Source organism: Sturnus vulgaris, chromosome 21 (assembly GCF_052056855.1).
Source record: "Sturnus vulgaris isolate bStuVul1 chromosome 21, bStuVul1.hap1, whole genome shotgun sequence".
NCBI lineage: Eukaryota > Metazoa > Chordata > Aves > Passeriformes > Sturnidae > Sturnus > Sturnus vulgaris.
Genome location: NC_142263.1, coordinates 2,280,424 through 2,300,185, shown reverse-complemented (window position 1 = coordinate 2,300,185; position 19,762 = coordinate 2,280,424). Strand labels below are relative to the sequence as shown.

Here is a 19,762-nt window from a genome sequence, read left to right as displayed (position 1 = left end):
GATTTCACACCTGGCCCTCCACATTTCAGCTCCTTTCCACTCTCAGACCCAATTCTATCCTCTCTGTGATGCCACCTCAGCACTTGGCATCCTTAAAGCCTCTCAGGTAGGGAGGGAGCCCTGGGCTGGACTGCAGGGCTCCATGTGCCTCTGTGCATCTCCCACATGTGCTCTCTGTGCTCCTGACACACACACACACACTGCCGAGCTCATTTTAGAAGTATAAGATTACAAAGCAAAGTCATTCTGGCACAACTTCTAGGACTTCTGACACAAAGTGGCCTTTTGGGCCAGTGAGAGGCTCTGGGCTGTTCCCCTGGTGCAGATTGATGCTGAGGAGGAAGCTAGACCAGACTGGAATTTGGGTTTGATTCAAAGGAAAAGTTAAAAAGTTTGGAGGGGGGAGCAGATGCTCAGCTGGTCCAAATCAGGAGAGTTTTGTTGAAGCTCACGAAATGATGTCACCACAGCTCAGCCCTGTCTGCTCATCTAAACAGTTCAAGGCTCTTGAGTTGGGAGAGCTCAGGTGGGGATCAGGACCAGCCTCCTCCTCCCACTTCCCTGGCAGTAGTTCAGTGTCAGGAGCTCCAAACCCATCCAAATCATCCCAGGTTCGAATGCAATTTATTTAGTCTATTCACTCAATTTTTTGAAATATTATGTTGACATGGCTGCTTCAAGCAGACCAGCTTTGTAAACACAGCCCTAATTTTACAAAGCACTCAGAGCTCGCAGTCATTCCCTTAAAATCACAGCTCTACCTTGACTGAGTATTAACCCAACCTGGAAAAACAACAGCCCAGTCTCATGGGCTCACTCTCTTGCAGGGCTCTTGAGGCTCTTAATACACTCTCTTATTTATATTGCTCCAAATTCTGATGTTAGACATAAATATGAAAGAGCCTTGATAAAAATGACGAATAAAAATTTGTCCCTTTCTTAACGGAGCTGTTGAACACAGAAATTCACATTTGTGCTCCTGAAACCAGAAGGCAGCTGGAAATAGTAAAATCAACGTTTTTGTTTTTTGAAAGTCATATTTTAAAAATTGTTCCAAGCATTGATTCTATTACACTCTGTCTTTGTAGCTGCACTCTTACAAACAAGTGGATGAGCTGCAGCTGGTGGAAGGTAACTCTGTGTGAAATCTGAAAGACCTAATGGCAAACCAAGGCATTCCTCTGGTCACATCCCCCAGAAAAGGCAATTTAAATCATGATTCTGCCTTGTATTTAGGCACCTGGCAGTGAAGTTCACATACCTACCTGCTCCTCATGTTGTCCTCTTCTGCAGACTTTTTGCTCACATTTTGGTGGGTGACCAGCTACATTTCCAGAAGATAAATCTAAGAGACAACACAGTCCTGGCATGATATAATCAAAATATTTTTTTTTTCCAGAGGGTGTGGATAAAAGCAGCCCTGAGTAGAGGGCAAAAAGCCCCCCCAAATTTTACATTAGGGATCTGTTCCTGCACAATTCACCTCCCACTGCTGCCTCCATGGCTGCAGATGAGGGAAGAAGGCTGCAAGGTTAATTTGTCTCTTGATTTATGCTTCCAAATGTCATTTCCACCCAACAAGGTGGGAGCACCCAGCAGGAATAGCTGTGGCATGTGGGAATGGATGGGAGATGCCATCCATGGGAATTCTGTGCTGTGCCTGAGGAGAATTCCAGCACAGCAACGTGTCCAAGCATCCTCCACAACACAGGGCATTGGAATCATTTTAGGAAAATGCCATCATCCCCAGCCCCTCTGGCTCCTGGATCCCCTGTTATGCCACTGAGCTGGAGCAGAGGCAGCAGGGCAGCTCCTGCCTGCAGCTTTCCCAGAAAAACATCTTTGGGAAGAGTCAGAGAAGTGATACTGACCCTCTGTCTTTCACAACATCATCAAGTTTTGGTGTAAACACAGAGTTCATGTGTTGGGGAGTTACTGAGAGAGTCACTGACCAAGGGAACAACAAATAAATATCCAAAATAAATAAATAAAGAAAAGAAGGTGGTGTTTTAGCTGTGGGGGTCTTTTTGGAAAATGGAATAACATGGGTCATAAAGAAAAAAGCAGTAGGCAGGTCATGTCCTGAGTGGATTCAGGGAGGTGACACACCACCAGCCAGCATCAGGAGCTCCCAAATTCAGGATCTTTCCACAACAGCAGAGAGTTATTCCTAAAATTCACCCCCTGTCTGCATGGCAAAGGAATTCCCCCTCCCCAGGATGCAGGACAGATGAAGGGAAGCTGCTCCTGCCTGTGGTGGGAAATGCCTTGGAGGGCTCTGAGGAACACAAAGCAAAGCCAGAGAGCACCAAAGAGCTGCCCCCTCAATGAAAGGACAACACTGAAAAGCAGAATAGAAGCAACAGGAGTGAGGGAAAAGCTATTTACTGTTTTAGCAGTTTTTACTCTTTTTATAAGCTACCTCACATGTTCCCAAGCACAAAACCACCAGTGATTTCATTTCAGCAGGCACCAGCAGAAACAAAGAAAAAAGCAGCTGCTTTATGATCTTTTATGTATTTATGTTTTGCCTCAACATCTTTTTTCACTCTCTGTGAATGCAAAACTTTTACATTTTTACTGAAAGAATCTCCCTTTTGGAGGCTCAGCTACCTGCATGAACATCTGCAAGGGGGCTGAACACATTCCCTGTTTATGGGGAAGCCTCAAACAGAGTTTCTCCATTTTCAAAATGCTTCCAACCAATTTGTCATTTTCCTTCCTCTTAGGTTTTTTTTTTTTTTTTTTTTTTTTTGGTCAGTGGATGGTACACACAATATTGAGCAATAATAAACCAGAGAAGGATGAAAACTGCAGCCTGAGAAGCGAGCTCAGGATATGATTCCTCCTCACCGGATGCCTGGAAGATGTCACTGAAATTCTCTCTCCCTTAGTGCAACCCGTGTGGAGCCAATATGAACTCCCAGCAAAGTGCTTAAAACCCCATTATTTATAATAACTGTTAAATGATGAGACATTGTTTACCCAGATCGCAAGATAAATTCTCACTTACAGAATGCTTGCCTGACTGTCCTGAACGTCATCTGGTTTTTATTTAAATGCAAAATGAAATTAGGCTCCCAATAACACAGCAGAAGAATTCAATAAGATGGGGCTTTTCACTTACAGTTTAATATTAACATTTTCCCATAAATGTTAATGAATAAAAGTCTACTGTTTTATATATTATCCATGGTGGGGAGACAGCAGGCTAGGAATGGAAGGAAAGCTAATCTTTTCATACCACAAATTAGGATATATACTTCAAGGAGGACTAAGTGTTCCCAGCATTGCCAGGGACCTGGCCACAACCCTTCCTCCTCCAGGGGCAGCCACCAGAGCTGATCCCATGGGGATGCTCCAGGGAGTCTCCACTGATCACTGAGATCCTCCCCAGCCAAAATCCCTTTGGGTTTCTTTCTCATTTTCCACGGGCCCCTCTTTCTGCCTGCACGTGTTCCCTAAAGCTCGCTGTGAACATCAAACATCCAACACCATCATTGGCCAGCAAGTCCTGATGCTCTCACTCCACCACGGAGAGCAAGGCAGGATTATGGGGAAAATCAAATGACTCTGTGTGTGATGCTCTGTTAGACAAAGGTGCAGGGGTGATGGGAGGTGGAGGCCACAACACAATGACAGGGAATGATACAGCATCCAGAGGGAGAAGCACCTGGAGCTGGCAGAGGTGGCACTTTGGAGCTCCCCAAAGCACCAGGAGCAGATGCTGTGGTGGGAGAGGAGCTGAGAGGACTGGGAGCTGCAGGGCCAGAGGGTTGGCTCACACTGGAACATTTGCATTGCCTTGGCTCCTGACTCTCCATTTGCTGCCCAGGGTTTGCTGTGTCAATGTCTATTTTGCTGTTTGGTGACTCATGCCTCATCCTACCCCTCTAATAGGTGTTCATTTAACAGTTCGACTGCTTAACAATTTATTGCACAAATGGGTTTCCATTCCACAGCCTCCTCTCCCATCTCCCCTGGAGAGGGCAATGCATAGTTTATGAGAGCTTTGTGATGGCCTGTGCTGCACATCCCAAAAATCAGCAAATACTCAATGGTTCTCTGGGGCTGCTGGGCTTGGGAGGAGGGACAGGAACTGTCTTGTCTTTATTCTGCCACCACCTCAGCAGCTGCAAGAGGTTTTGGCTCACAAAACAGCTGTAAAAATACCAGTCCTGGTTCAAATGCTGGGAGACCAGGGCTCTTATACTTACTGAGAGAGATATGCTTGCCATAAGTCATATCCTACACAAAAACACCATAGAAAGACTCCTAAAAGGAATGACAAGGTAATTATAGGAATTACAGATGGAAAAATCCTGTTGTCTCCTGCCCCCTTCCCAGTGTGGGACTGCTCGGTCTGGGGCAGGCTTTAGACCTCAGATTTTTAAAGGGAAGATTTAATAAACACTGAGAAATACTTCTAAATATTTAGAAAACCCAAAATAACAGATTTCCAAGCCAAGCTGTGCAAACAGAAAATGAATTTAGAAAACTTGTTAAAAACCCAACAGCTTTTGCGTGCACCAAAATATATTTGGGTGGCAGGAATCACCTCCTGGGCAGGATGCTGCAAGCAGAGCTGGGAGGATGCTCAGCCCTGGCTGGAATACCTACCATGGCTCTCCTCTGGTTCCTCCTGGGATCAACAGCAGAAGCCTGAGGGATGCAAACAGCTTCAAGCTTTAGGAGGGACTCAGCAGGCAATCAAATGTGAGCAAAGCCAAGCTAGACAGGACAGAGCTTTGAATTTTGCTGTGAAATTCTGGAGTGCTGCAGTTAATTTGCTTAATCATTAGGAGGAAAAACCACAACCCCAAACCCAACACAGCAGCAAATCTCCAAGGAGAAAGGGAACTGTGTTCACTGCTTTTGAGACAAAGCACTGGAAGAAAAATGTCCAGTTCCAATAATGTCATAACCTGATTACAGCCTGACCAGAAGAGCTAAAACACTTGCAGAACAATGAGTAAGAAATTAAGTTTTAAATTGAGTGCTGGCCCTATCTCGTGTCACTTCTTTATATTCCAGTAGAAAGGACACTGCTGAGCTCATTTCATATTGAGCAGAGTGAGATGCCTGGATGCAGACACCATTTAGTCATCTCCTATATGTTCCTCCCCATTTCTTTCTCTGGGAGGAATGACAAATCCAGGAATGTGACTGCACTTTGTTTTATTATGATATTGATTTTTCCTGCAGAGGGGAAAGTGCATTTATCCCCCAGGTCTGTGTGCTGGCAGGGAAGGGTTAACAAAATGTTTATCACAAAGCTGGCTTCAGAGTTGAAAGTAATGTGATCAGTAATGAATTTTGTGTTACATTAGGTTGTATAAATGGACAGACAAGCGCAGACAACAAGTGGCCAGGAGTCGGGGCTAATCTAATGATGTAAAAATAGAGACAGCACCAATTATACTTGGGGCCAGCTCAGAGCTCCTGCAGGGACTGCAAATGAATAGGTACAAATCAAATTACTGACTAATAGACGCACTACAAGAGAGGGCAGTCAATGCTAAATACATTAGGGCCTTGTGACCTCTCTGCTCTGAACAGCAGAATCCTAAATTTGACTTAAAAAAAAAAAAAAATCAAAGAAACTCTTGTTCATTTAAGGAGAGCAACAGAACAATGTTATTTGTGAAATGACTTGAGACACTTTGATATTTTTTTGGTTTGTCCCCCTATGGCCACGTTAGGTACATGGTCCTTGGAAAGCTGAGAGAGGGTTTGCTTTTAGAACAAGGGAAAATACTCTTTGTGCAAAAGTTAAGACCTGATAACAATACAGTTATGTTACATACCAAAACATTTCAAAGCCATGTGCCTCTTTGTGGTGATGTTTTTTACTGCTACTTCACCGGCTGTGTCTGTATCAAAAATAAAATATTTCTTTAAAAAAAAATGCCTTGATTTAATAAGAAGAAAAAGAAAAGGAGTGTCCCCACACCACAGTTGATAATAAGCAAATGCAGTTGATCAAGTTTGTTATCGAATGGCAGAAAGTCAGAGTTGTCTTGTGGCATCAGTGCTCCCTTTAGAATTTTTCTACAAACAGCAATGAACCTGAATTCACAGCAGAAATATTCATGGTACCAGCATTCACACCCCCTCCCCCTTAAATAATGTATGACCTGGAAGAAATGGTGGCAAGACTGGCTTTGGAGACATGGGAAATTACTGGAAATTTTAAAAATGTCCTTGCTGTGGGATGGGGCTGCTCAGGGACACCTTTGGACAGGAGAGAGCAAGAAACCCACACTGGGGTGCTTGATATCCCAAAATGTGTGCAAGGCAATGCTCCTCTCATCCAGCCCTTCTGAAATGGTGGCTCCTAAAGAGCCTGAATTTTCCTTTCTTTTCAACCAGGCCCATCCAAATAAACCTTTTGTAGGAAGAACTGTACTGAGCTCCCAGACTTATAGGAGGGGGAAATTTAATCTCTGACCCTGGGATGAATATTGTGGAAGTTCAAAGGCTGCTTTTAGCATCGATGTTATTTGATCCACCAGTGGGTCTGCTGCCCAAGCTGGTTTTGCACTGAACCTATGCAGAAATCTCCTGGTAGAAATGCTCTTCAAGGGGGAAATAATTTGCTCTGTGTATCTATAGCCTATGTTGGAGTCGGGATAAAAAACAGCTGAGGAGAGAGAAGGGGAAAATTGTCTTAGAAAAATTAAAGAGGAAGGAAGAAAGGAAAGCAGGGAGGGAGGGAAGGAGAGAGGGAGGGGAAGGTATCACTGAAAGCTCTAAGTCTAAAGGGCTAATCCTATTCCTGAAATTAAATGTACAGGTACATCTGTGTCCAGGTGGCTGCTGATGTTTGAACAAAGCTCGTGAGCACGGCTATTTTGTCCTCTGGAAAAACCCCCAGGAAGGATGTCCTTGCATGGGAGCCACCAGCTTGCTCTCCTCCCTTTGCTTCCCACCTCAGCCAGGCATGCCAGGAAATGTGTGACTTCCCTTCTCTGACCCCCAAATTTCACAGGAAGGTTCCAAAACCATCCCTCTGCAAAGTTCAAAGGTGTCCAGACCCAAGCTAGGCTCGGCTTTGGCTGGGGACCAGGATCCCAAGTGCCTGGAGCCCTGATCCCACGTTTCCTCCAGGCCATTCCCTAACTGCACCTCTAATTAGCTCCACTTACTTACATCCCATTAATCAGGTTAAAGAGTTTGCTTCAACATATGAGCTTCCTTCAGCACATTATGAGTTTGTTCATGAAATTTGGAAGGAATCCAGACGGTTTCCTCCGAGGGCCAGAGGTGCACCTCACTGTGCCACTGGTGAGAGCTGCCAGACTTGGAGCTTTGCAGGAGTTTTGGAAGAAAGATGCATTTCAAAAAAACATCCTTACTGTATGTTTTACTATAGGCTGATTTCAAATATTAAGCCTAGAAGTGATGAAAATACACTGGAAAGCTTAAAAAACCCTACTTGCTGAAGGAATCAGAGGGTTTAATAATTACAGTATTTTTGGAGGGAAAGATTTCTAGTCTGAGTTGGTAATTTCTTCCTGTCCAGTTTGAGTGGAATCCTGTCAGAGATATTTGTTTCCTGGAAGCAGAGTTTCATAAATCACAGTCCTAGGGTGGATTTTTTTTGGGAGGGAATGCAATATGAAGCTCCAGCACACACTTAAGAACTGCACTGCAAATGTAAATATTGTAGCTGCTTGAAAACAAAGCTCTGCAAGCAAAAGAGGGCACTGACCACTAACATTTGTGTCTAGACTTGCATAATTTTTTCTTTTCAGTGAGAGCTTGACAGAAACTGAAACAGCAAAAACATCTTTTTGCATCTTTGCCAATTTACGCCTTCCTTGGAATTAAATAAGTATCTGGGCTGACAGCTTATGTACAGCAGACTCCACTTCAGATAGACATGGGTCGTCTGAATAATTGGATAACAAGGCAAAAAAGCTGGTTTCCCAATCAAGCCAACTAGCTGGACAACTGGAGTTATCATTTAGGTCACAAGGGAAGGAGATTTTTGGGGGGGTCATTTCCAGACCTGGTTCTTCTCCCACCCACTGTCCGACAGCCCTGGCACGGAGCTGGGGGTGGAAAAGCCCCATCTAATCCCCCTTCCCTGCAAATTCCAGATTATTCCTGATGTTTGCAGCATCCCCCAGTTGGATGTTTGTGCTGTGACCAACCTTTGGGGTGTTTCTGTATGTGCCAGCAGCCAGAGCCAGGGTTAGTGTTGCCATCCCTGCTTTGCAATGCAACGGGGCAGGTACAGAACAAAGATTCTGGGAATATCAGCTCCCCAAAGTGGTCTGTGCACCACGAGCACACACTTCCTCCACACCACTGCAGCCTATCAGCCCTGATTTCTATATAAACCTACGTGTCAGCTATGCCCTAACAGTTAAGGCATTAAAAGAATCTATTTATCTCTTGCCATTAAGTGCATGTCAGGACCAGTCGAGCACTTGACAAAGTCTCACTGTCCACCCCACTGCCCAGGTTTTGCCCACACATTGGACCCCAGCACTGCACATGCACAAATCTTCACACCCCCAGCTAGAAATGTTCATTAATTTGTGCTGGTTTGAGTAAGACTTTGCAAGTTTTGGTAAATCTCTGCAAAATCTATTTAAGGACTGAAGAGAATCCTTGGAGCACAAACAGGGGTTAAAGCATGCATAACATAAAGATATGAGTAACTTAAGTTATTTTAGGATTATTAAAAGGATTATAAATTCCACAATTTTGAGTCCAATGCAGAAATATAAACACTGGTTTTGAAAGCAAGACAGAAATCAATTACCAACAAACAAACCTCCAGTGTCCTTTTCTGCTGAAATCTTTGTTGTCATTTCACTGTGCTGAGTGGGCAGCAGAGAACCCAAGGAGGAAAACTGAGTTTTTTTAAAAGATAATTCAGTTCAGCCAAGCTTGGTTACGATGTAAGTGCTTTGGGGGAAATGAAAACTCTCCTACTTGCTATGAGCCAACAAAGACACCTCTTTTTTGAAGTGAGGCTAATGCAGCTCCACACTTATCTCTGCCCATTTATTAAGCAGCAGACAGATGTGAGTCCTTCCCCGTGCTCCCCAGGCTGAGGAATGGTGCTGGCAGCCAGCTCCAGTCCACTCCCTCAGTGAGTGCAGCTCTCCAGGTACATCTGAGCAGGAGAGAACTTTTTCTGTCTGCCTGCTAAAGAGGAACAGCTCAAGAGCTGTTAGGGGATGGAAGTGGAAAGGGCACGGGAGTTCACTCTCTTATCACCAGGTTTTCTCTGCTGCTCTGAGTCACCACATGCCCAAATCCTGAGAATAAAGTGTGTTAGTGGTGGAGAGAATCCCACGACAGGCAGGGCAACACAGAGTGTTAATGACAGGGAGAGGAGGGTGGTGGGATGGGGTGAGTTGGGTCAGTGCTCATGTTACTCATTATTGCTGTGTAAAATCGCTGCTCTGAGATGGCATCTATCTTACACTCATTAGGGAGATTTATGGGTCTGGAGCAAGGGCTGGGAGAAATCTCTCTGGATGAATATTAACTCAGTGATGGCATCTCTATAAACAGCTCCTTTCTGTCTTTACACCTGCAGTACTGTCAGCCTCATCTTATGCCAAAGAAGTTGGCACTCGCTGCCATCAGCTGGGTTTGGTGAAAATGGAAGGAAAATACAGAGCTCTGTCTCTGACAAAGTTCTTGGTTTACAGTAAAATACACTGTCAAGTCTCCAGAGCAGTCAGTCACCCTAACCTGGCACATCTGGAAGGCTTCAGCTTTCAGAGGAGGTATTCCCCTCACCTTTCCCCTTCCATACACAGCCTGAGAGGTGCTGACCCATTATCAGCAGTGGATACCCTCCCCAAGTTCACACTGATCACAGCCTGGGTCACTAAGTGATGAAATATGTGCCTTTCTCTATTTTCACAGCCTGCTTTTTCCACCTTCCCAGCCCCTTACAGACATGAGCTGATTTAAGTCCACACCAGCAAAGTGAGGCATCTCTACCCTCACTGCACTGGTGGAGCTCTGGAGTCATGGACTCATGAAATGTCTTGGCCAAGGCAAAAAGCTGGTGAGGATTTGCACCAGAGCTGCAGCAAACCCACCCTTAGTGTTCAACCAAGCCTTTCTGTCCATTCCAAATCAACCTCATCTTTTGATTTCATCTCTCTCAAGATGGAAATCAGAAGAAGGACAGCTGGGAAGGTGACCAGCTGGGTTATGAAGGTGTTTCTGCACTGCTCAGCCTGGTTACTGCTGCCTGTACCTACACACAAGGCTAAAATCCTGCTCCTCTGCATCCTCCTCCTCCTCCTCCAGGCTGTGGGAAATTGCTGCAGTTTGGTACCTGCTCCACAGTGAGCAAAGTCAGGAGGAGCCCTGATGGAAGAGACTTCTTGAGGAGCAGGGAGAGCTCAGAGCAGCATAAGACCCTCAGTGACAGATGAGGGTAAGAGCAAAAGGAAGAGACAGCTCCTGCTCTTCCTGAAAGATCCATAGGTTGGCATTCCCACACCTTCCTGCTGGTTTTGCCTTCCCAGGCAAGCTGCCAGGAGAGTGACAAGTGAGTTGGCAGCTGATGTTAGGGGCCACCATCACTCTGAGGTGTTTTTACTGGAGGTGTTTTTTGGAACAAGTTGAAATTAATGGAGACAATCAACTGCACTTTAATTTCTGAGCATCTCCTACCACGGGGCCCCTTCTGACAGTGTAATCTCTGATGTGCCATTCCATTTACTTAAACAGATGATACAATTTATCAATATAATGGACACTGATGAAGATGGATTAATTTGGATTACAGAACCAGTGCTACACAGTGGCTCTACTCAGGACAGAAAATGAGGAGATGTGTGATTATGGCATTGTTTGGAGCAGGGTGGGCAAGGGCAGCAATCTGCACAGGAGGGGATGAAGGACACCCCTCGTCCCAGCTATACGAGAAGGAAGCTTCATGTGCCAATATCTCAGACTGTGTTTATGTGATCTACCACTAACTTCTTTTTATAAATGACTTCCATCCTGCTGAGATCCCCACAAAAGTCAATTAATCAGAGAGAGAGAGCGAGAGAGCGAGAGCGAGAGAGAGACAGAGACAGAGAGGAGCGCGCAGACAAAAGCGAAACTTAAAAAAAAAAACCAAACCAAAACAAAACAAAATTAAATAAAAATCACCATTGGGTGAGATGTACGTGATCTCTGATCACACCTCTTCTTTGTACCTGTTCCTGATCCCACCATGTCCCTGCTGGGGGACTCGCACATCGCGTCTGCCAGGCGCTCCCGCAGCCCCTCCTCGCTGTGCTCCATGGAGGACATGTGGCGCAGACCGAAGTTCTCGGGCCAGCTCCCACACACCTCCAGCAGGGTCACGCTCCGGTCGAAGGCACCTTCAACAGACAAACGGGACACGTGTGGGACACCCCAGCACCAAGCTCCTTCCGTGTGTGGTGTGTTTTGGGTGCCTGAAAAGCTGATTTTACGGTTGGTGTTACCAGAGTAGCACAGCAGAACTCAGAGTATGAACCAACTTCCACCAAGCAGCTGTAATCAAAAAGGTGAAATTAATATACAGACCCACTTCTGGTCTCATGTGGATGCTGGTGAGAGTCAGGTACAACAGCAGTTTGAGTTTTCCCAAGCTACTCAAAGGAAAACAGAAGGAAAAGAACTAATTACAAAGTTTAGCACCTGGTGTTGGGGACAAAATGAGTGCATGAGGAATGTGATGTTTTAGCAAAAGAGGTTTTGCCTTCCTTGGACCAATGAACTTATTCTATCCTTGGTTCAGCGAACCAGTCTATAAAAATGTGTCTACTCCTACAATAAATCTCTTCTTCTGCTTTCTGGATGAAGCCTGTGTTGCTGTATTTTTTTGCCACTCGAGCCTTACAGTGACAGTCTCACACTGGTGAGAGTCAGGAAAGCAGCACAATAACAGAAATGTGAATGGCATGCACATATTTTTATGTTAGACAAGTAGGAATTATTTTTGAAGTTGATTAGTCTTCCACTGGGCTGTTGCTGAGATGCTTCTTCTCCCTCCTCATCTTGGACAATGGAAACAGTCATTTTGTCTTTGCTAATGGGCAGAAATTTTAGCTCAAATCCCTTTCTTGCTCTAAAACAGAGAAGAGGCAGAGCTGCCTTGTGTCTGACGAAGGAACAAATGGATCCCTTCCCTCAGTCTGGGATATGTGTGGGTTTTCTCTGCTCCCACACTGGCAAGTTTTCGGTCAAACGTGCTCTAACAGAGGCTCTTTCACCAGCAGCCCCTACTGAAGACTCTGGCTCTTGTGAGGGAGTGCACGTACCTACAAAAGATCCTTCAAATAATTCCTTGACTTGCAGTTATTACCTCATTCACAGCAGGGTATGATGTTCTGCCGAATGCAAAGATTAGATTCTGAATTCAGGATCACTTCAAAGTACAAATTAAAATTATTCTCCTTTATTATACGGCAAGTCTTCTGCAAAGGCTTACTTAAATCATTCCCACTTGGAACAAGATTACAGTTATGCTTTGTTGCTTCAAGCACATACCATTTACTCCACTATTAGGTAACTGAATATGCAGCGTTTATTGTGCCTGGTTTCTGCCAGCCTACCGAGGGGAAAAAATGCAAATGCCAATGTTTCTCAGAGTTAAAAGTACATGAAACACGTCCTTGTTATCAGGCCTTTGGTTTTCCCCTTTGATCAGCCGTCAGAAACTATCTACACTTGTAGTCTGTGACTGTACAGCTTCACAGCACACCCCCTGCCACTGACAGGTGGTAATAGAAAGGGTGAGAGACCAAGCCCCGCGGCAGGCGGCCCTTCCTCTGATAACGTCCAAAGTACCGGGTGATAACGTTGGTAAACACTCGGCCAGCCAGTTAATCCATACATCAGCAAAGAGGGGCAGATAATTCTGAACTCTAATGGCACGGACAAAAGCGCCAGGGCTGGCATTCAGGGATTTATATGGGCTGCAATGGTGACTCCTGGCTCCTGAATTTCATCGGTGCTGATTTATCTCCTGGCCTGGCTGCAGAGTGGATTCCTGGCACTAGAAAACCATCAACACTGAAATGGACCTCTACAAAACGGGACCGTGGCTCTCGTGTGAGACACGCACTTGAACTCTGGATGAATCCCAGTTTAAACCGAGAGGAAGAATGACCAAATATTTCAACTTTTAATGGCTCTCTGGATTTATAAGGTTGCTCCAGTCTACTAATTTGTTTTAAAGTGAGGGTTCTTGAAGCTTGTTTGAGAAAATGCAGGGAGGAGGCAATTTCAATGATGTTTAAATCTCTACAGCATTTTCATGATGTCAGCTCTCCTAAAGGCAGGAGGAAAAGCAGAATTCAGAGGCTTTTTTTAAGCTTTTTTTTTTTCCCAAGTCATCCTTTTACAGTTTCATGCAGCCCTGAGACCCCCTCTCCAAGACCCAAGGGATTTCAGTTGTTTTAGACAGAGCTGTTCATATATCCTGAGAGTGACCAGGGGGATTTTAAAACCTGCTTCCCAAACCTCAGGGAAGCAGCAGGGACACCAGGAGCTCCCAGAGGTTTGCAGGGATGTGCCAGAGATGAGAAATCTCCTCTTTCCTGGTGTCAGCCCTTATTCCAAAAGTGAGAAATGGGAGCATTTCTGCTCCTATAAGCAGACATATGAATAATAAGGCAAATGGCTTTTGAAGCTCTGCCAAGATGCCTGCTTGTGTGTACAGGGAGAAACTTCATGGAGAGCTGGGCTCTGGCTCCTGAGATCCTTGAGTGAGAGCAAAGGAGACAAGTGCAGTGTTACCTCTGCAATCAGGGCCAGGAGCTGCCAAAACTTCTTAGCAGCAACGTGTGAGGCTGCAAGTGTTAATGCAAATGCAGGTTAGAGGGATTAACTGCACTGAAAGTTTGCTTGTAAAAAAAAAAAAAAAAAGTAGGGCTGGGGAAGCTGTAGTTTTATCTTTCCTCCCTTTTCACTCCTTCTCCGTGGTAGCAGTGCACATCTGGCAAGACCATTGATATCCAGACATGCAGCTGGGATTCAGCAGCCACCACTGCAGCTCGTGGGTGATCACTCTGCCTGTAACAGGAGGAGGTCTTTGCACCATCATCTGCTCTGTGCTGCAGTGGAAACCACAGATTCCCCCTAATTTCACGAGAGACATTGATAAAACAGATTCCAGGTAAAGTTGAACACGCAGAGTGTGACTGAGGTTATTCAGAATGTGAAGGTAGAAAATGGGACCTTGCTTGAGCACACAGGTTCTTTCCCCCTGTAAATTCCTGGCTCTGTCCCTCTCTGATTCTGTTTCAAGAAAAATAAGATTTATTGTCACAGACCTTCCTGCTCCTCTTGCCAGTGCATCAGCAGTCAGCACATGTATCAGAGTAAAATAATTAAATAATTTTTTCAAGGCAGAATTGAGTTCTGGGTATTTTTACACCTTGGAAAGTGGCTCTGGAGTGTGTGACATGGCAATGGGCTGGTTGCTGCCAGAAACCTTCGGGTGCTTTGCCCTGCCTACATCATTCCCTACAAACATCAGCACACGGGCTAATGGCATTAAACTTCCACTGATAGCAGCTCAGCCTATCTCTGCTATTTATTATATTGTAATCTCTCCTCCTGGCTGTCTCACTCTCCCCTTTTCAATCCCAGTATCTCACTTGATAAGGTATCAAATTCCCCATCGCCGGCCAGAGAGGAGTTTACAAATAAACCCCGGTGGAGCATCCTGCTCTCAGCATTGCCAAAACCAGAATGTAACCACAGCACCAACGGGGCTGAGAAAGTTCCTGCTCATTCCAGGATTACTGAGGCAGGCTGACAGGCTGCTGAAACCCTCCTGACAGCCACCAATATCAGCCCTGACGTGTGAAGCCCAGGTTTCCCTGTGTCCCCCCAGCCCGGATACAGCCTTGGGTGGGGAGCAGGTTCCACCTAAAAGGAGCAATTCATTCAGGAGCAACTCAAGGGTGAGCAGAGTAGGCATTATGTGAGTCTAGCAATTACTAGTGAAATCCTGGTGAAATCTCATTAAATCACTGAAAAAAAACCCCAACCTTATTGACTTACAATTGTGTCAATATTTCATCCTATTGCACGGTGCTTTCAAGCCTGCAGAACACTCACTTCTCCTTTATTTATTGAAGATGAAGCTGGGTGGGAATGAAGATCATCAGCCTCCCCTGTATGATGTGCAAGCATTATCCCAGAACCCCAAATCCACCCAAATGGAACAAGCAGGACCCTTGGCTTGACCATACAGGTCAAAAGTGCTTTGTTTTGCAATTCCAGCCCAAATGCACTGAGCTAATTCTGCTTCATACACAGAATTTTCCCAATAAAACTTTAATTTTTGCCTGAAATCAATCTCCCACTCGTCCCTTTCCACAGACATTTGCCTCTCAAGGAGCTCCACCTTTTTCTCTTGCCACTGCTGATGGAGCAGAATCAGGTTCCCATCTTTCTGCTTAACATTTCTTGCATTTTATTAATGGCAAATGCTTCTGTCATTACTCACACCAAATTACCTTGCTTGGACACACAGGATTTGTCTTTAGCATTGAAATTGTTTCAAGGCTTTTAATATAAAAGCAAAATAAATTCTACAGAAGAAAGGAAAAGAAAACCCACCCTAAATCTTGGAAACATCCTTTCATGTCACAGCCCCACCAAGAGTGAGAAAACCAGAGAAACTTATTTTCTTCTTTGAAAAAAAAGAATCTAGTAGTAAAAAGTATTTTTACAAAATGTTTTAATGCTTCTAGGGTGTTATTTTTCTAAGTCAAAATAGCTAAGCTAAATCTTTCACCATAGCCCTTTAATTCAAAAGCCAGGGGAAATTTTTTTCATTAAACCTCTGGACGGCTTTGTTTAAAATATGAAATCAAGTAGCTCCATTTCCTGTCTTCTAAGGAACAGTAAATCAAAAAGAGAACGTTCTCCAAAAATACAGTAATGGTTCTATTAAAGAGCTTGACAGTTTTGAGCCTCACCTTGCATATTGCAACATAAGTGTGAGCAAAAATAACAGAGCGAAAGAGGAGGGAAAATGACCTCCCAATTTTAATTGCTAAAAGATGCACCCTGCTCAATGGGATGTGTGATGTTGGACCCTGAGGTGCAACCAAGAGGGACAGAAGGGTTGCCCATCACCTCTTCTGTTTCTCCTGGCCTTTTCAGGAGTGGGCTCTGAAGGGATTCTGGACATGCTGGTGGCCACAGGGAGCTCCCAGCAACGCCTCGGCCAGGAGCGAGAACCCCACGGGTGTGAGAGGAACCAGCACATGGAAACTCCTCACCCAAAGCACTGAGTCAAACTCCAACATCCCTCGTTTCAACATGAAAGGTTGAACTTTCCTACAGCCTCTGCCAATTCCCTTCCGTGCCATAACTTTGTGATTCCAGCGGGAATGCCACAAAGCTCACAGCGCTCCGAGCACTGCAAGAGGAATCCGGGCAAATTCTTTATTTGAGTGTGGAGGAGCAAAATCTCCCCGAGCTGCCCTGGGTCTGGTGGGTCTGTGCTCACGGCAAGTGCTGCTGATCCCCTCCTGTGCATGGCTCACACCCTGCTCTCCCATGGCACACAGCCAGCTAACAAGGGACACAACCTGGTACACCAAGGTGTGAGTGTTACTTATTGCCTTTGGAAACCACGGCAGGAGCCACAGCCTTTGGAGTGACTCTGCTCCCTGTCATCTTCCCTCCCACAGAGTTTCTTTTTTTCCAGAACTGCTCACAGTTCTGCTATAAACAGGACATTACTCACCAGCTCTGTATCCTGTGAGTGCATTTAATTAATGGAGCCTTCAGCCGGGGTACCCGGTCCCACAGGCAACCAACACTTCCAAATGCCTTTGAACTCTTGGCTAAGTGAGGCTGAGAAGTTGCTGGTCCCTCCTCAGCACCACAGACTTGTAAACAAAAGCTCTGTTTATTCCTCTGTCAGGATTTTGAGATGAGTTCGGGACAGACCCGCAGCTGCCGGGAGGAGCCGAGCGGCCCCGGGAGCCCCGAGCAGCTCCGTGGATGGATGCTCGGGAAGGAGGTTGCCAAAGCATTGCCCAGGTGGCCACAAACTCAGGACAGTGGCCCAAGGCAGCGTTGGTGATGCCAGCATGGTGGTGCAGGTCCTTAGGGACCATCCCAGCCTCCTTCTCCTCCCCTGCTCCTGCACAAGGGGTTAACCAGGGGCTCAGGAGATTTGGGATGGTCAGGAGCACAGCCAGCCATCACAGCCGTCCTTGAAGGCTTTCAAATGTGAGCAAGGCTGCAATTTTCAGAGCTGGAGCAGCGAGATATTTTTATAAATACATAAATCTTTTCAAGGAAAAACAAATATAGAGAAAAGAATGTAAACATTATTGTAAAATGCATAATAAAATGTCTGTTGTTTGTTAATTTTGCTCCTCATTATCCAGCCTATCTGTACCACCGATGTTGAAACATTTGCCTCCTAAAAATTTTTTTTATACTCCCTTATTCATTTAAAAATAGTTTCCTGCATGTTATATGAATAAGCAAAACCTAAGGTCCTAAATCCAGGGGAACTTTGAAGTATGAAACCCGTGGTCTATGGGAACTATGTTTTCATTAATCAAAGTAGATGTTTCTAAAGCCATCAGATTTATCATGACTGGATTTCATATGTGAAACCCAATATACACACAGACATACACTGCTTGTCCTTTTGGATTAGTCCTGACCTTTTACTCTCCTTTCTGAAGGATCTGCCTTTCCTCAGAGCGGGGCTGCCCTGCTTTGCCAGAGGAGCCTTGACAAAGTGCTCCAGCTCTCTGCTTTCTGTGTCTGACTACGAGTCTGGGCTAAGGTCAAAACATAAATGATTAAGTGTATTTATTAAACTCTGCCTTTGCCTTGAATGCTCCCAGTGCCTGTCAGATGCCATCCAACTGCAGATCCCTGCTGCCAGCACACCTGGCCACCAAACGAGGGGCCCCAAATGCAGCCCCGTGACCCCAAAAGCTGAACCCCCAAAGCCCCCCCGGCACTGCCAAGAGCTCCTGCAGCCCTTGCTGAGCTCCTGGCTCCCCCAAGGCATGGAGGTTTGTGCAAGGACATGGGATGGTTGAAAAACTGGAGGCAGGATGTGACAGCCATCCAAAGCAGGGCTTCGAAAGAGAAAACACAACAAAACGTGTGCTTGGTGTCAACGGGGAAATTTATGTCATGGTGCCAGAATTTGGCAGAATTTTGCAGTACCAGAAGCACAAGACTTTGTCATCTTGCCTTAAAGAACAACACAAGGGGCTGGGCACAGGTGGGCACAGGTGGGTGCTGCCAGAGGTTGCACCCACAGAGAAAGTGCAGCTTTTATCCACAGCCAGAGAAGCAGAGTGCACTGAAAAATCAGCTCAGAGTATCCTTCCAATACTGGATGCTCTTTATTAAGCTGCCTAAAAGCAAAAAGAAATGGAATCTACAGTATAACTGGATGCTATTATAATTTTGAAAACAAAATAGCCCTTTGTAATAAAATTAATTTCTGAGAAAAAACTTCTCCCCTTCTCTTTTTAACAGCAAGATGTGTGCATATTTTAACGCTTTACAGAATCAGAATGCCTGGAAAAAATCAGGAATGCTACAACCAGCCCCAAGCCCCCTCAGAGATTAACATTTCTTCATATTTAATCCTGGCATAAAGCAGAGTGTCCTGAAACACCCAGGGTTCTGCACAAGCCTGTGTTACCAGGTATGAATCTGCACAGCAAAAAAACTTCACCTGATGTTCTTTCAACCTCCAGGTCTGGAAATTTCATTAAAAAGGGATTCACTAAAGATCTTCAGCACTTTTTAGTTTTTGCAAGGTTGGAAATGTTTTCTTGTGGTATTCACATCCTTATAATTCTCAGTCCTGGTTAAAATTGGAAAATCCAGTAACATCTTTTTTTTTTTTCCCTCCTACTAAAATTTCCCACTCTCTGAAAATCTACTACTTAGCTAAGCTTACAATACAATGATTATTGCGATTTCCAACAATGCCTAGGAAATTTAAACACACAGTGAATTCCATTAAATCTCAGTGGAAGCTTTTTTAGACGAGCCTTTATTTTGTTTGACTTCTCCTCCAAATAAACGTGGTGAATTTCAGGATGCTGAAGCCTTTTGTGTTGGCTTCAGTGGAGAAAACTCTGTGAGAGATGCAGGAAGGATACATCTGGTATTTCTGTGACACCACATAGTGATTCTTATTTCTTTATATGCCAAGTCATTCCTGAACTCTTGGGAAGAGGTTTGCAGTCATACCCTGTCTTAACGAGGTAGAAATATGCCAATTCCACTACAGGGCCTGGAATAATATATTACTTCCCTTAAGAAAACAGATTTATCTTGCTTATTATCAATCTCGTGGCATGTGCAAATGCAAAGCTATATACACATGTACAGAGGACACATAATGGATTAGAAAAGGCTCATATTTACCCACAAGTAAAGAAAGATCTGACAACTCATTGGGGTTTTTGGGATAACCGAGATCTTATGTTACACTTTGAGACACAAGTGTGGATTTGTCATCTTGCTTGAGCCTTAGTGGTGATTGTGTGAGCCAAGGAATTTAATTCTGATTGTTTCATTTGAATTTTTAAAAAAATCTAAGTGTTGAAAAAACATTGGAACTGTGCTTTGTACTAATATATCACTCAAACTGTAACAGGAGATTCCTCCTTGTGTAATAGCAACTGAGACTTGTGGAAAGGCCAAGTTCATCGTGGGTACAGTTTATCTGCAGCTGAATGTTGGAGATGCTGGATTTTTGAGACCTGCTGCAAAGGAG

General features: G+C 44.8%; 1 protein-coding gene across 10 annotated transcripts in view; it reads right to left on the bottom strand.

Annotated features, from left to right (window-relative positions):
* BCAS3 (BCAS3 microtubule associated cell migration factor) overlaps positions 1–19,762 on the bottom strand; it is a 296,591-nt gene that overhangs the window by 9,649 nt on the left and 267,180 nt on the right. For 2 of the 10 annotated variants that reach the window (XM_088176976.1, XM_014881117.2), the window contains 2 exons: positions 11,193–11,360; positions 5,808–5,873 (listed from right to left, as the gene is read on the bottom strand). The exons of 1 other annotated variant lie outside the window; for it this stretch is intronic. In XM_088176976.1, coding sequence (XP_088033102.1) covers positions 5,808–5,873; positions 11,193–11,360 — 234 coding nt within the window. Of the gene's footprint in view, positions 1–5,807; positions 5,874–11,145; positions 11,361–19,762 lie in introns of all 10 variants that reach the window. 7 more of the 10 variants (XM_088176982.1, XM_088176983.1, XM_088176978.1 and 4 more) reach the window with 5 other exon arrangements.